At 42.4% G+C, this 16,958-nt stretch overlaps 1 protein-coding gene across 5 annotated transcripts; it reads right to left on the reverse strand.

Annotated features, from left to right (window-relative positions):
- Nucleotides 1-3,251: 3,251 nt before the first annotated feature.
- Nucleotides 3,252-16,473, reverse strand: LOC131225384 (psbP domain-containing protein 1, chloroplastic). 5 transcript variants are annotated; one of them, XM_058220914.1, is made up of 4 exons: nt 16,181-16,473; nt 10,123-10,541; nt 4,331-4,596; nt 3,252-3,616 (listed from the first exon to the last, which is right to left on the reverse strand). In XM_058220914.1, exons 1-3 carry the CDS (start codon nt 16,386-16,388, stop codon nt 4,375-4,377), a joined length of 849 nt encoding a protein of 282 aa, XP_058076897.1. In that variant the 5' UTR covers nt 16,389-16,473; the 3' UTR covers nt 3,252-3,616; nt 4,331-4,374. The 5 variants fall into 5 exon arrangements, with proteins under 5 accessions (XP_058076897.1, XP_058076896.1, XP_058076893.1 ...); XM_058220913.1 differs by having other exon boundaries at nt 3,252-4,182; XM_058220910.1 differs by having other exon boundaries at nt 3,252-4,210.
- Nucleotides 16,474-16,958: the final 485 nt, after the last annotated feature.

Consider the following 16,958-nt stretch of genomic DNA (forward strand, 5'->3'; position numbering starts at 1 on the left):
AGTCCGACCGAGACTTGTCGTGCCAGTGGGCTAATGGCAACGAAAGAACTGATCATTGAGTGGTAAATGAAAGTTGGCATAACCAATGTCAGAATGACCAAGGTTAGCATGACTTTCAATGGACTCTTCGAGAGATAACTTTGAGAGTCTGTCAAGACTCACGAAGAAGTTAAAGGCTACAAAAACTAGAAATCACAGAATATTACAATGACTTTTGATTGATTTAGTCGGCGGACAATGCCGACCTTCTCATATCTCGGTCGGCATGTCCTTCTGCATTGTGACTTCCACCAACTAACCTTAACCGAAGCTCGGATGACCACGACCAATCGTGTTTTGCTAATATGTTTCTCACCGTATGAGCCTCCAAGTGAAGGATACACAAGATATTCTTTGGACTTGAACTTGGAAGTGGGCCACCAAGATGGACTGAATGTTGGACGGCTACAAGCTTCCAACCTGGGTTACCGAAGAATCGAGCCCATTGGATCAAGAGTATAGATTTCGACAGCTACAAGTTTCCAACCTGGGTATCTGGACAACCGAGACCATTGGATCAAGAGCCTGGATCACCAACCAATGAGACCGCTTGCCAGTTCGAGGCTTGAGGGAACTCTTCCTCACTTAACACCTTTGCCCTTTGCTCACGGCTACATGTGATGTAACCGAATAAACATGCCCTAGTTTGACGAAAAATAAACATTTAAATACTCTGGCAAATGATGACGGATGACACGCGGGCACTAAAAATTACATAAAGCTTGCACACATGGCATACAAGTAGTTTAAATTAAACTGTCCAAATTATGGCTGCCAGTTTAAACGTATCATGGACCCAAAGACAATGTTATCTGATCGTCTGATTACTGGATCGGTTGAGATTTATTGGATGGTTGAAATTGGTTTTAGTTCCATTTCAACAAACAAGTGTCCACGAATCAGAGGTTAGGATTGCTCGACCAATTCGATCTTAGTACTGTGATTTAGCAACCGCGGGTTTCACATTTTAGTCGGTTTGGTAACTTTAGTTTGAGTTAATGTATCCACTTTGTACAATTTCATAGAGCCTGTGTATCAATCGTCTAACTCTGCCAAAGTATTAAAAAAACTCCCTAGCTTTAACAAGGCAATAGTCATTGCATGGGCCACACACGTACAAGATAGGCCGTGATGGATCTCAGCCACTGATTGGATGACCTTCAATGGCCACAAATGATTGATGGCCATTGTCAGCGTTCTGGATTCAATGATCAGCCGCCGTTCCGTGCCGTGTGGGGATGGTTTGTACGGACGCGATGGCTAGATGAACCCACCACCAAAATGGCTACGTGGTGTACGGAGTATATGAGGTAACTGTGATGTATGTATTTTATCCGCGCCGTTGATCTGTCTTGTCAGCTCCTTTTAGTGCTTGATCTCAAAATCGAAGCATATCCAAAGCTCAAGTGGACCACACCACAGGAAACAGTGGTCATAATGATGTGTCCCATCAGCATAAGCATTAAGCAATCCACGACGGAATCGATCAAATGGAAGGATTAGATTGTTGAATAGATCTATTTTATACGAATGATCTTGACCGTCCATGTTAGAGGCAATTAATGAGATAGTTAATACTGACAGATCCATGTAATTTTAGCATGATAGCCCATGAAATGTATGTTTGATCAGTTGGACGGTCTAGATCAATCGGTTGGCATGTTTAAGTGTCCAAATGCAAGTAGGAGCACTGTATAGGTTATACCGATCTAAGAGCACTGCAGCGGAGCAACTATCTTCCAGAAGAATTGGTGAGATATTATTTTACATGAGGGTTGACTTGACGAGTTTCTAGAATCTTAGACGGCTCAGCGATTCCTTCACGCCCAGGGCTGGCGTTGAATCGCCCAGAACACAGGGCTAGGTCTTGTTGATTTTCCTTGATACATAGAAATCCTGCTAAATAAGTAATTATTACTTTTTCACCTGGTTCAAAAATGTGAGAGTAATTTCACCTCGAAAATCAGTACAAAAGTGTTCACTTAAATCTATGGACGCTATTATAATGTATATGATATATCCTTGTTGCCTATCTATTTTATTAGAATATTTTGAAGCATAAATAGAAAAATAAGGCAGATACAACGCTCAAATGGCCCACATGAAAGGTAGCAGTGGACCTAATTCATCCACCATTGAAAGTTGCTTTTTTCACTGGGCCCACAATGATGTTTATTTCTCATCTTACCCGTTCATAGTGTCACACAGACATAGATAAGCGGAAACCACAAATATCAACTTTGATCCAAAACTTTTAAGGGCCCCAAAAAAGTTCTTAACTGTGAGCGTTAGATTCTCGCTGATTCCAGTGGTGTGGTCCACTTGTGTTTTGGATCTGCCTCTTTTTTTGACTCATGCCCTATATTCAGCTGCACAATGAATGAGCGGTGTGCATAAGTCACATGCGTTAGGATGGCCCCACATTGATTTTGCAAATTTCTTGATTTAATCATTAGAAAAAAAAGAAGAGAAAAAAAAAAGCAGTCACATCTGCACTGAGAAACATGAAGTAATTACCTAGGTAAACAATTATTACCCGAAAAATCAATGAGGGGCGTAGTTGATTTGCAGTAATTACAGGGAATTTGGTGTAAATAGGTAATGATTATTTACTTTACTATTTAGTACAATGTTGATAGGTACGGTAGTGTGATGCCAGTACATGTCTATGGCAACAATGTGTGGACCCCACCATGATGTATGTGTTTTATCCACTTCAACTACTCAATTTGCCGTATCATTTTGGGGCATGAGCCCAAAAAATGGGGCAGATCTAAAAGCTCAAGTGAACCACACCACAGGAAGTAGTGGGACTAATGATGCCCACCACTGAATCCACTTTTTTTTTTTATAGTGTGGTCCACTTGAGCTTGGGAATACCTTATTTTTTTTGGCTAATGCTCTAATATGATATGAGAAATGAATGATAGTGTGGATATAACACATACATCATGGTGGGGCAAGTTTTGGCTTGGAAACCGTTGACAAATTAAGAGTTTTTTTTTTTTGGGTGAAATTCCACCTATTCCAAACAGCCTGCGCTTCCAATTATTGTGATTTTACCACTGTTTATCGGTATTTATAAGCAGCCAAAAAAGCACAGTAAAGGGCCTGTTTGGTTTTCCAATGGAATGCAAAGTAAATGAGCCGTTATTACCATTTCTGAGTGTTTGTTTAAGCATGAACTTGTGGCTTGTAAATCAAGAATCAAATTCACAAATAATGTACCAAAGTCATCATTGCAGTCAAATGTAAGTAATGTTACCACACAATTGCAAGAGTAAATAATCATAACTCATTTACAGCCATTTAGCGTTGTAATTGCGAAACCAAACAGGCCCAAGAGCAACAAAAGGCTGCAACAGTAAAAAAAATGGATAACTTGTTATTTCTACATATCCTGAGCAAAAACCATGGAATGCTTACTTAATGATTAGATGATCAAATCCACCTAATTAAGGTTTTGAAAAAGGACACTAAGATCATTATGATCATTTGGCAATGGTAACATTGGGGCCATAAGCAGTCCATGGTGGGCCTTTCCTATCCAATCATCAACCATGATCATAGGTGGGTCCTGTCCTGCACAGGAATTTTTAAGGTAAGAACAATTCGAACTGGATCTCAACTGAGGTAAACCAAGAAAGGGAGGTCAAAACCCAATTGTAAAATACAGCAATCCCAAATATGCATCAAGGGGTCATGACCCTTTGCAGATATCAATTGCTCTTTCCCAGCATCCATTTTATTGCTACAGTGGCAACCGATAAGACTCTTGTAAATGTGATAGAGGCGTCCGGGTTTCAGTGTCTTTGATCCTAGCTTGGGGTGTGTTTGGGTGCACCACCAATCAGGATTTTGCAACACAGCCAACCAAATAACTAAAACAAACTCAACCTCTAGTGAAATTGTGGAGAAGGGGTTCTGGTTCCAAAAGGTCAACATGATTCGCTGGTGCAATGGTCGCGAATATTTGGGACCTTTCCGTGCTTGTGACTTAGGCAGATAAGGCAGCAAAGTCGGAATCTGCTCACACAAGTTTCTGCCTTCCAATCGACCCAAACACAAATTGCACCTTGTTATTTGGCACTACTTAGTCTCACATGCTACCTAAAAGACAGGTGTGTCCCATCACCAAGAAATCTACAGTGAACAAATCTCGGGTTATGTTCTGTAAGAACCGACAAATCAACTAAAAACAATGGATTGATTACTTGAATGCATAGATGTACAATTCAAATCAACAAAATAAATAAATAAATAAACATCAAAGAGAGAAAGATAGAGAGACCTCAGTGACCAAAACTTCAGTTTTGCTCGTCGCAAGCACAAGATTCAGCCCATCACCTTCATTACTCTGAAGGACTCCATAACTCGGCGCAAATCGCCTTCTTCCTCCAAGAATACATTTTCTGGGGTTTGCAATCTCAGCTCATACAAACGGTTGTTTTCAACTCCTAGAACTGAAAGGTAACGCCTGTCCCATTCAAGACGAGTTATCCGGTCTTGTGGCATAACAGCCAACTCATTGCTGTTAGCATATGACTTTATGTTTACCTGCATAAAACAACCAAGAAGCAAAATCATGAAGAAGAAAGAAAGAAAGAAGAGATGGGAATGTTTGCATCACAATAAGAACGAACCTGGATATTAATCAGATGTATTATAGGATCCTCAACCCAAGTCTCTGCACAATGTATTTGGGTTGTCAGTTCTGACCATGGTTTGGTAATCCACTACTTGTGTTCCATTTTTGTGGATGAACCATCTCTCAAAAATCTCCTCGATAGGACAATCCTAACCTTTTGATTTGTGGCTTTGAATAGATTATTAAGAAAGAGAAATACAGCAATGGTTCACAATCAATTGAATATAGTCCCAAGATTAGTGGTTACAATCTTCCACTCTGGGATATTGTTGGAACATGATCATCAATGGTGGGAGGCAACAGAGGGATTATACAGATTACCTAACCCTGGGGCCACTCGTCAGAATAGAGGATCCGGGTTAACACGGAGCAAAGCTTCCACTCGAGGATCCTATACTTCCTCTATTAATCAATTGCTACCACAACAGAATGACTGCATTTGTGTAATATTCAATTAGCAGGGAAAACAATGAAAAGTGCATTTAGCTTGCTCAAAGACTTGAGTGGTTTAATTTGAAGAAGTCTTGAAGAAACGGTGGGCCAGTACAAATCTGCCAAACTTCTCTGATAGTTCCCAACCAGTGTTCGAAATATCGATATCGCGTTACATATCACATCCTTGAGATACAGATATGTATCGGTTATCGCACGGGATATATCATTTATATAGGGCAATTTATCACACTTTTTGGAAAACATGGGGAAACATTGGGAAAATGGTCGAATTTTTCAATGAAACTTCAGGGATTGTTAAAAAATATCTTAATTCACACTTTTAAATCATACCATCTCAAAAAAGAAGTGCACGTAATAGGTTTCGTTTGTATAGGGTCCTAAGTTATGCGTTGGTTTGAGTGAACTAATGCAACTATATTCAAATTGAATGCATAACATTTAGAGTGTCTGTGATGATCATTTCATCAAACACTCATAAATACTTTGAAATTAGTCTCAATTGACAGCTGGTTAAATGTAAATTTTGAAAAAAAGAGAGTTAATATTTTAATTATTTTTAATTAAAAAATTATTTTTATTTTTTGAAAATTGACAAGGACTTAACAAATCAGTCGATCAGCCCTCATACATGCTTGATTTCATGTTTGGAGTGCAACATTACAAGCAATTTGAGAGAAATTGGGAGATTTTCAAAATTTCCCCAAATTTTCCTAAATGGGACCACCTACGCTAGAATTTTGAAATTAGAGTGTATGTGATGATCATTTCATCAAATACTCCTAAATACTTTGAAATTAGTCTTAATTGACAGATGGTTGAAAGGAAAATTTCGAAAAAAAAAATAGAGAACATGAAGAACCAATGGATAGCGAAATCAAAGCTCCAACTCTATGATTTTTCATGCAAAAGAAGAGCAAATGGATTTGTAACCATTTGACACTGATGTAACATAATTTCAAAAAAGAAGAAGAAGAAGATTGGAAATTGAAAATGCTTACCGGATCGAACATGTGGGGATATATCGACACTACCCGTGTGTTTCGTATCGCACAGGTGGGATATAAGATATATCGTGGGATATATCGACCGATATTCCCAACCACATTGGGAGTTATCAAAAGACTTTTGATTATGAAAATCTTGGTCCTGCCAAGAAATCAAACCAATTGCTTGTTGAATGTTTTCTCAGGTAGGGTGGAAAGAAGGACCACAACTCGCCTGCTAGCAGTGTGGGTCGATGTTACCAAAGCACAGGAGGAAGAAAACTGTATTATCTTTTTCTCAGAAACCATCCTTTCTACATATACAAAGAGTGCATGTTGTACATGTGCGTCTAGATGTGTGTACATTCTGTCATACATGTACATGTGGAATTTCACAGATATTGGAGATTATGTGTCCACTGTACTCTCTCTCTCTTAGGGCTGTCAATGGGCCGAGCTTGAGGATGGCTTCAGCCTGGATTTTGAACTGTTCAGACCAAACCTATTAAAAACTTTGATCTTTCTTGGCCTGGGCCTGGCCCATTGACAGCCCTACTCTCTACCTTTATTTCTATACTCCCCCTCAAACTGAGGTTGGGTAAACAAGATCAGTTTTTTTTATCAAATACACATCTAGTTTGAGTCATTGCCTTAGCAAAGGCATTGGCAAGCTGATGTTTGAGTCATTGCCTTAACAGGAAATTTATTAAGAAGGTGCCAAAAGATGCAAAGAATTACAGCCTGAGCAAGAAAGAGAGATTAAAATCTTGTACAGAGCTTGTACAAGAAATCTACTCGGCTACCAAGTTCGTAACCTTAGAAATAACAACTGCTTCCTTACAGGAATCATTCCGTTCTCCTGCCACGTATTTGTGATGAACAAATGACAATCAGCCTCAATGTGCTTTGTATAGATGCGAAAGATAGGATTGCAAGCACCAAGGTTAGTCATGTTATCCTCATATAGAGGCATTGAAGAGGAGAGATGGATATCCAAGTCCTGTAGAAGTCCTTGTAATCATGTGAGGCAGAGGACAATTCTCAATTATGCTTTAGTGGATGACTTGGAACTAGCATGTTACTTCTTGCACTTAGATGAGATCAGAGAGTTCCCAAGAACCACACAACACCTAGTGGTTGGGTGACAAGTATCAGGGCTGTTGGCCCAGTCTTCATTAGCACAGGTTCACAATTGGAGAGAAAGAATGGTCCGTTGTTAGTAGGGTTCTTACGTAGCGTGTGATGCGAAGGACACCCGTGAGGTGGATGCGGCAAGGGTTGGTAACAAACTGTCTAACAACTTTAACAGCATGAGATATATCAGGTCAAGCCACGGTCAGATTAATAAGAGGTTGTCGGCCAATTTTTTCTAAGGAGTTAGATTATGAAGTTTCTCCCCATCATCTCTCCTATATTTGACATTCACCTCCATATAAGTATCATCTGTTTTTCATCAATGAGATTTGTTAATTGAATCTTGTCGGCCAGTTTTCTATAAGGAGTTAGATTATGAAGTTTCTCCCCATCATCTTTAATGCAGGGGCATTTTCACACCGGGCTCGAGTGGGGTCGCCTGTGGGATGCAGGGGCACACTCAGGGTGGGCGGGGCCCACGGGAGAGGTCTCGTGTTCGAGACTCCTCACCGGGGGTGATTAATGCGCGTTTCACACCGGGCTCGAGTGGGGTAGCCTGTGGGATGTGGGGACACACTTGGGGTGGGCGGCCCGTGTGAGGTAGTACCCATGTGATTTGGGGCCCACGAGGGGGGTTCAACCAAGGTCCTAACCCATGAGATGTGGGGCTTGAGTTATGAGATAAATGGAATAATTCGCCATGCTCAAACAGTTCAAGCTTTTAGAGCAAGTGGTTAATTGTCCTGCATCAAATTGGTATCAGAGCGGGAGGTCTCGTGTTCGAGACTCCTCACCGAGAGTGATTAATGTAGGGGCATTTTCACACCAGGCTCGAGTGGGGTCGCCTGTGGGATGCAGGGGCACACTCGGGGTGGGCGGGGCCCACGGGGGAGGTCTCGTGTTCGAGACTCCTCACCGGGGGTGATTAATGCGCATTTCACAACGGGCTTGAGTGGGGTAGCCTGTTGGATGCGGGGACACACTCGGGGTGGGCGGCCCGTGTGAGGCAGTACCCATGTGATTTGGGGCCTACGAGGGGGGTTCGGCCGAGGTCCTAACCCATGAGATGTGAGGCCTAGGCTATAAGATAAAGGGATTAATTCGCCATTCTCTATCTTAAAGGAATCACTAAGGAGCTTTTTCAAAGTCCAAATATGGTAATAGTCATCACCAGTAATAAGGATATCATCAATGTAGAGTAAATAATCCATTTGGCAATTTGATGGGTAAATAGATAGTCTTGATGCTTTGTGTATTCCCAACATGAAGGATGGCAGAGTGAAACCATTCAAACCACAGTTGAGGGTCCTGTTTTAGTGTATACAGGGACTTCTTTAATTGACATGCCACTAATTTGTTATTATCATGTGCAGGTGGTGGATGCATATACTGATATACACAACTTGTTTCATGGAAAAAATCCATTTGTTTCAACAATAGAACTATCAATCGAACATGACACAAGATCCTAGGTGTTGTTTCCACCAGAGCACTGATCTCTGTGCCCGTAGCTTCCTTCCCCCAAGTTATTTTGGAGGCCTGCAGGTATGAAGAAGTAATATCAATGGAATCAAGAGACATAAAAAGGGTGAATGATGTGTTAGAGACACGAATGACTGGGAGGTTGAGAGATGTGGAGTGAATGATCAATAGGAATGGGATTTTCAGTGTTAGAAGTCGACGAGATAGAAAAAGCTTCAACTTGCTTTTGGGCCATGAGCAATATTGTTGGAACTAACAGATGAAGAGACATGATTCAAATAAATCAGCAAAGATGGAACAGATGATCCAGTGGACCAGGCAATCAAGGATTAGTAGAATAGGCTTTCTAAGAAAACTACATGACAAGACACATGAATCTGATAATTGCAGGATGATAGCATAGGAACCCTTTTGGTCAGTACTATAATCCATGAAAATACAAAGTACTGCCTGAGCATAAAATTGTGTTCTTTCATGCTTAGGTAGATGGACAAAACACATGCATTGAGAAACATGCAAAAAGGGATAATCGGGATGAACATTAAACAGCATACGATTATGGAAACTGTGGGGCCCACTCCACCCTCTCTGTATTTATCTCTACAGATGTCAAGTTACAGCTGGTTGCCAAACCTCTGCCGAGCAAAACATGAGAAAGACAACCCTAATAGCTGGGAGAAGACTATGATGATGATAAGGGGAAAAAAGAGGGAAAGAAAGTCTACTTTTTTATGTCAAGGAGTTCTAAAGCATGATGCATAAGTCAGGAGATAGCATCCTGATGCATCCATTGGGCCCATGGTTCTATGTTCAAGCCATTAATCTGATGGCCCCCATGTAAATGGAGTAATGGAGATGACCCAAAATCTTTCGGATTGGAAGATTCTAGCCATCCAATCTTTGGCTTTTTTCTTGAAATGTTGCTATAGTTCATTTTCCTAACCAGCTACTTGTAGTTTACTAGTTGGGGGATTTGGATATTCCAATCTGGGAGATTTTTGGGAACCTAAGTCCACAAAGGGCCCATCAGATCAAATTGTATGGATTGTTGAATGGGTTCCACTTGTATAGTGGCACATCAGGGCACAATTCATGTCCTGATGCATCAAGACCATGAATTTAAGTAGCAATTTTGGAGAAAGAGGTAAGACTCGCCCTGACTCAGTTCTGTAGCAGTGTGGTGACTCGTTTCGTTTTGTACCAAAGCCAATACGACTCAGATGATACCGGGTTGTAGTGGATGATTTTTCAAGCTGCGATCTAGACTGACAGTCCCTAATGCTACGCACTGTGAGGCTTGGCTCCCAATCTTCATGTTTGTTGAACTTGAACACTGCAAATTTTACAATTGAAGTATTTTGCAATCCGTCACACCCTTACCTCAACTTGATAGTAGATCCTCCCATCATCAGCAACTCTTGAGGATGTGGAAAGGATGTTCGATTCGCGCCGAACGCCGAGTCTTGTGGACATGAATTCAGTCAAATATTGCTTTAGGACTTTCTCCCCAGCTGTTGCCGGAGGACCCAAGTCTTCGACACTTTTGTATCGAGAGGATGAAGGAGACGATAACTCCACAGACAGATTTTCATCAAGAACGAAAGGATCCCTGAAGAAAATATCTGCACCAGCACCTCGAACTTGAATCCAGTTCTGAGGATAGTTGAATGTATAGCCATCAAAGGTGTCTATGTATTCCCTGAACCCGATTGACTGCTCGGCCAAGGCGACATCACGTGCACCCATTTGTGAGAAGATTAAACTCGACAACATGAAAGCCGTTACATGCCTCCTTGGAACTGCAAAAAATTTAGTCTGATTATAATAAAGGTGTACTGCACGAAATCATGTCAGATTGAAGAGAAATTTAATACAAGTTCAAGCCCATGATTTAAGCAATAGATGAGCAGAAGATTATGGTAATGAGACCAATAACTGCATATTTACAGAGGCTGCTGATGAATGCATGCTCAGCTATTTTCTCTACATAGAGAAAACTTGATAAGAACCAAAAGAACTAATTCGAGCCCATAATTTAAGCAACAGATGAGCAGAAATTATGGTAATGAGACCAATAACTTCATATTTAAGCATATTTACAGAGGCTGCTCATGAATGCATGCTCAGATTTTTCTCTACATGGAGGAAACTTGATAAGAACCGAAAGAACTTGAACTGATATGGATAGGTGAAAGTTCTTAAAGACCCAAGTTGAGCAACCAGTTTACTGCCTCAACGAACCATGCATAAAACGATAGTTTCAGACTGCCAATACCTAACCCAATTTGATAGTCACCTCTATCAGGCAGAAAACAAAAAAAAAAAAACAGCTAATGAAGATTCAATATGAGAAATAATGGAAGTGAGGATCTGTTTGCCTAATGACAATTCTTACATGTGCCTAATTCCATAAGTTTGAAAGCATGTGCCTGATGGAATATGTGTGGTGTGATGCAGGACAACTAACCACTTGCTCTAAAAGCAGGAACTGATAGAGCATGGCGAATCAATCCAACTAACCATGGCCGAACCCCCCTCATGGGCCCCACATCACATGGGTTCCGCTTCACACGGGCTGCTCACCTTGAGTGTGCCCCCCCATCCCACAGGCCACCCCACTCGAGCCCAGTGTAAAAATGCCCCTATATGAGGAGTCTCGAACATGAGACCTCCTACTCTAATACCACTTTGATGTGGGACAACCAACCGCTTGCTCTAAAAGCTTGAACTGATAGAGCATGATGAATCAATCCCTTTATGTCATAGCCCATGCCCCACATCCCATAGGTTAGGTCCTTGGTCGAATCTCCCTCGTGGGCCCCACATCACATGGGTTCCGCCTCACACTGGTGGGGCCCACCGCATACGGGCCGCCCACCCCGAGTGTGCCCTTACATCCCACAAGCCACCCCACTTGAGCCCAGTGTGAATATGCCCCTGCATTATGGTGTGGATTGTAAAATACGCATATTAAAGATGTAATTTTTTATGTAGGCTCGTGTGAGGCGGTACCCATGTGATGTGGGGCCTACGAGAGGGGTTCGGCTGAGGTCTTAACCCATGGGATGTGGGCCCTGAGAGATGAGATAAAGGGATTAATTCGCCATGCTCTAACAGTTCGAGTTTTAGAGCAAGTGGTTAATTGTTCTACATGAAAGTGGTAGTAGAGCGGGAGGTCTCGTGTTCGAGAATTCCCACCGAGGTAATTAATGTAGGGGCATTTTCACATTTCACACCGGGCTTGCCATGCTCTATTAATCCCTGATGATTACTAAGGCATACCAACAATAGTGTTTGAACCATAGTTATTATCAACAATATTAATCTTAATTGAGAAAAAAAGATAACTTGAATTAGCATAGGCGAGCCAACAATCAAGAAACAGAATAAGGTGCCATGCCCACCATGCAGATATGTAATTTTTCAGTTCCCTGGTTTGCCAAGTTACTTGTGGCATAATGAGATTCTACATACATATGGGAGACTACAATGTGTTAGTAGCATTCTAGTGGTAAAGAAGTTTTGGTAAAAATGCTAATCAAACTGCAACTCAGGTGCCCATTTGATTGCATTTGAAGAGTGCTCTTTGATCAATGTAAGAATATGGTATTTTTCGCATGCAAATATTATTAGACCACCATCAATCCCCACTATAGTTTTTCTTGTTCTTGGCTTTGTTCTATGCTTCCTCTCTTAAGACTGACCTTAAAGCAATAGTTGTGGCTTTCATATTGTCTATTTATACCACCAACTTTCCTAAAGAAACACACTAATAAAACCCCTTATTAGTTGTAAGAATCTTCTGCTTGGTCTACAGGGCACACTTCAAATTAGATTTTCAAGAATGCTTCCTATATGGAGTGGAGATTTTTGTGAATCCGTTGAATACCCTTTGATGGTGGAAAGGGATTCTTATAACGTGATTCTTGGGCTTCCGGGAAATGCACTTCTCCTTGGGGTCCAAGCGACCATTAAAACTGGGAGCCTCAACTTTGACACCCTTCATGACTTGGGCAATTGGATCATGACGGTCATAACGTTCTTCACGTAGTGGTGGCACTTCTGCTCGACCACGGTCAACGCCTTGGCCACGACCACGCTCCCGCCTATCAAATTGATCTCCAGCCCGAGATTAAACGTCTTCCCCAGTGTCGGGGTTTGCCTGTAAGGAGGCCTCAAGTTGATTGACATGTGCATTGGTCGCGGTTAGTTGAGTGGCAGTGGTTTCATTGTGCGCTTCAATGGTCGTCAGACGGTTATTGATAGCATTACGTGCCTCGGCAATCTGCTCTAGATTCATTATGGGTTGTTAACCAAAACCATGTCCCGTACGAGTGGGCATACATAAGGAAACTCCAAAAGGGAAACTCTAGGTCCTAAGACAATGTGATGCAGAACAATTAACCACTTGCTCTAAAAGCTCGAACTATTAGAGTATGACGAATTAATCCCTTTATCTCATAGCCCAGGCCCCACATCTCATGGGTTTTAGGACCTCGGCCGAACCCCTTTCGTGGGCCCCAAATCACATGGGCAGCCCAACCCGAGTGTGTCCCCGCATCCCACGGGTTACCCCACTCGAGCCCGGTGTGAAATGCGCATTAATCACCCCTGATGAGGAGTCTCGAACACGAGACCTCCTCCGTGGGCCCTGCCCACCCCGAGTGTGCCCTTGCATCCCACAAGGGACCCCACTCGAGCCCAGTGTGAAAATGCCCCTACATTAATCACCCTCGGTGAGGAGTCTTGAACCCGAGACCTCCCGCTCTGATACCAATTTGATGCAGGACAATTAACCATTTGCTTTAAAAGCTCGAACTATTAGAGTATGGCGAATTAATCCCTTTATCTCATAGCCCAGGCCCCATATCTCATGCGTTTTAAGACTTCGGCCAAACCCCCTTCGTGGGCCCCAAATCACATGGGCCGCCCACCTCGAGCGTGTCCCCACATCCCACGGGCTACCCCACTTGAGCCCGGTGTGAAATGCGCATTAATCACCCCTGGTGAGGAGTCTCGAACACGAGACCTCCTCCGTGGGCCGCACCCACCCCGAGTGTGCCCTTGCATCCCACAAGCGACCCCACTCGAGCCCAGTGTGAAAATGCCCCTACATTAATCACCCCCGGTGAGGAGTCTCGAACCTGAGACCTCCCGCTTTGATACCAATTTGATGCAGGACAATTAACCACTTGCTCTAAAAGCTCGAACTATTAGAGTATGGCGAATTAATCCCTTTATCTCATAGCCCAGGCCCCACATCTCATGGGTTTTAGGACCTCGGCCGAACCCCCTTCGTGGGCCCCAAATCACATGGGTAGCCCACCTTGAGTGTGTCCCCGCATCCCACGGGCTACCCCACTCGAGCCCGGTGTGAAATGCGCATTAATCACCCCTGGTGAGGAGTCTCGAATATGAGACTTCCCCCGTGGGCCTCGCCCACCCCGAGTGTGTTCCTGCATCCCACTGGCGACCCCACTCAAGTCCGGTGTGAAAATGCCCCTACATTAATCACCTCCGGTGAAGAGTCTCGAACCCGAGACCTCCCGCTTTGATACCAATTTGATGCAGGACAATTAACCACTTACTCTAAAAGCTCCAACTATTAGAGTATGGCAAATTAATCCCTTTATCTCATAGCCCAGGCCTCACATCTCATGGGTTTTAGGACCTCGGCCGAACCCCCTTCGTGGGCCCCAAATCACATGGGCAGTCCATCCCAAGTGTGTCCCCGCATCCCACGGGCTACCCCACTCGAGCCCGGTGTGAAATGCGCATTAATCACCCCTGGTGAGGAGTCTCGAACACGAGACCTCCTCTGTGGGCCGCACCCACCCCGAGTGTGCCCTTGCATCCCACAAGCGACCCCACTCGAGCCCAGTGTGAAAATGCCCCTACATTACAATGTTAAGACAATGATAAAACTAAACTAGAGATCAAGCTGGACACACCAACCAGAAAATTCAGCAAGACGCTATTCTCTAATATTATGTTGAAAATTCAACAGGGTAGTAATATGAGGGTGCCAAAACTGAAAATTTAGAAAAGAGTGTAATATGAAAATTAGAAACTGAAATTTCAGCAATGTGACAACCTGAGATTACTATGTTGAAATTTCAGCAATGGTACAAGTGGAAACGCTAGCTGAAAATTCAGGATACTCCCAAAAAATTCAGCAATATGATCCTATGTGTAATAAATGCTCTACCCTAGATGTGACTCTAACCTAAATGCAATACAAAAATCCTATATTAAACCTATTGCTCTGATATCAAATTTGATGTAGGACCGATGCATGAATCAAATATTATGTGAGATCGAGTAGCAAAATTACGATAATTAACAAAAGAAAAAAAACATAAAGCTTGCCATTATCATCACAAATACCAAGAAAATCAAAAGAATATCATGCATTATCCTATCTTAGGTTACCAAACATCATAGTACAAGACCATTAAATAAAGGAAACTAGGATCTAATGGATGTAGGGACATCCAATTAGCATAGGGAAAAGATAGTTGAATGATATTCTCTTTTATGAAAAATCTCTTGTTTCTCTAAAGTAGTTGTTGATGGGGGAGGGGGGAAGTGATATCTAGTTCAAGGCTAGAGGACTGTTGAGCTTGCTCACAGTCTTACATTCTTTTCTCTTTTATGGTTAAAACTTCAATCCAGTACATTAATTCTTATTGCAATTAGTTTCTTCCTTGATCTAGTTGCATTATGCACACATAGGGCTCTTACAAGATGGTCGGTGGCACATTATAAAAAGGAGGGGTCACGTCCCTCAATATTTTAGTAATGACAATTCTATAAACTAGGCAAAGAAACGAAAATTGGGCATTTTTCAGGAAATGAGAGGGAAACGGAAATGGCGTTTCAAAAAATTTACAAAAACAAACAAAGAAAATGCCATTTTCATGGAATTGATGTCTAAATTTATATTTCATCAAATAAAAACGGGCACTTACCTCCCATACTTGCCCACCCCCCAATCTAAATGTGTCTAAATACAGTTTGTAAGAGTGTTTAATTTCATCTGAGTTACAATTAAGGCCGTCCAAATCGTGGGGCCCATTGTGGATGGAGCATAGCCGCACGATTACTCCGACCAGACAATTTAATTATCTGATAATGCATGTTCAATTTACACACTGAGCTTTTTTAACGGTCCATTTAGAGTCCACCAATTATACGGTTGGGATTGTCCGATCAGAGTGATCTTCGAGCAATGGTCCATCCACGACAGGGCCCAAAATTTGGACGGTCTAGATCGACACATGAGCATGCGCGGTGGATGGGTTGCCACAGTAAAAGGCACCCATTTGTCAGCCCCTGATTCGGATGCCGATTTGCATGCGGTACCAAAGTAGCATTTCAGTGGTCCAGCGCGAATTGAGCGCTGGATGCTGCCGGTGCACGTTAGCAGAAACCTTACCTTTGGTAACGGTCTCCTGCGCCTTGCAGACAGTTAGCAAGCGGCTCCTGGCACACGCCGGGGTCGGTGCTAACGTGAGCGGTGGTGTACAGGCTCCTATTCTCGAGCGCTTCCCTTGGAGCGTTGAACAGCATTTCGGAGTGGTGGAAACAGCTGTACGGAAGCGATGAGAGCGAGGTATGGGAAGGGATTCGAAGACTGTGGTCATGGAAGAAGAGGAGCAGGTTCTTGAACTGAATAAATTTACACAAGTGCCACTCGAGAAGAGATATGGAGAGAGACGCGGAGGGGGAAACGGATGAGGATCTAGGTATAAAGAATTCCACGATCGCTTGAGATGGATGGTGGTGCTTCGCGGCACACGTGTTTCTTGAATCACGAGTGAAAAATTAAGGCCACTGAAAATATACCAATAATTGATAGTTCTCAATTGAGATGATTATTAAAATTTTAAATTTTGATTTGAACAGCACGTATTAGCAGTTTTTAACTGTTCATTTATTTCATATATAGTGGCCAGAATAAGCTCTATCAAATGGCCCAAACTTTTGCAAGAGAATTAAAATGAATTTATATACTTAATGAATAGACAGATTTTTCTTATGTGGTCCAAATTGGATAATGTAATGCGATGTACGACGTCCATCTCAAGCGAGAGAGTAGATGGAGTGATGTTGCTGACAATAGAAGGAATGGTATTTGATACTCCGGCCGAACGTGATGGTTCATGCTCACGCACAAAGAAACAGATGGGACTCGAATTAAACGGTCCAAATCG

Source organism: Magnolia sinica, chromosome 14 (assembly GCF_029962835.1).
Source record: "Magnolia sinica isolate HGM2019 chromosome 14, MsV1, whole genome shotgun sequence".
Taxonomy (NCBI): Eukaryota; Viridiplantae; Streptophyta; class Magnoliopsida; order Magnoliales; family Magnoliaceae; genus Magnolia; species Magnolia sinica.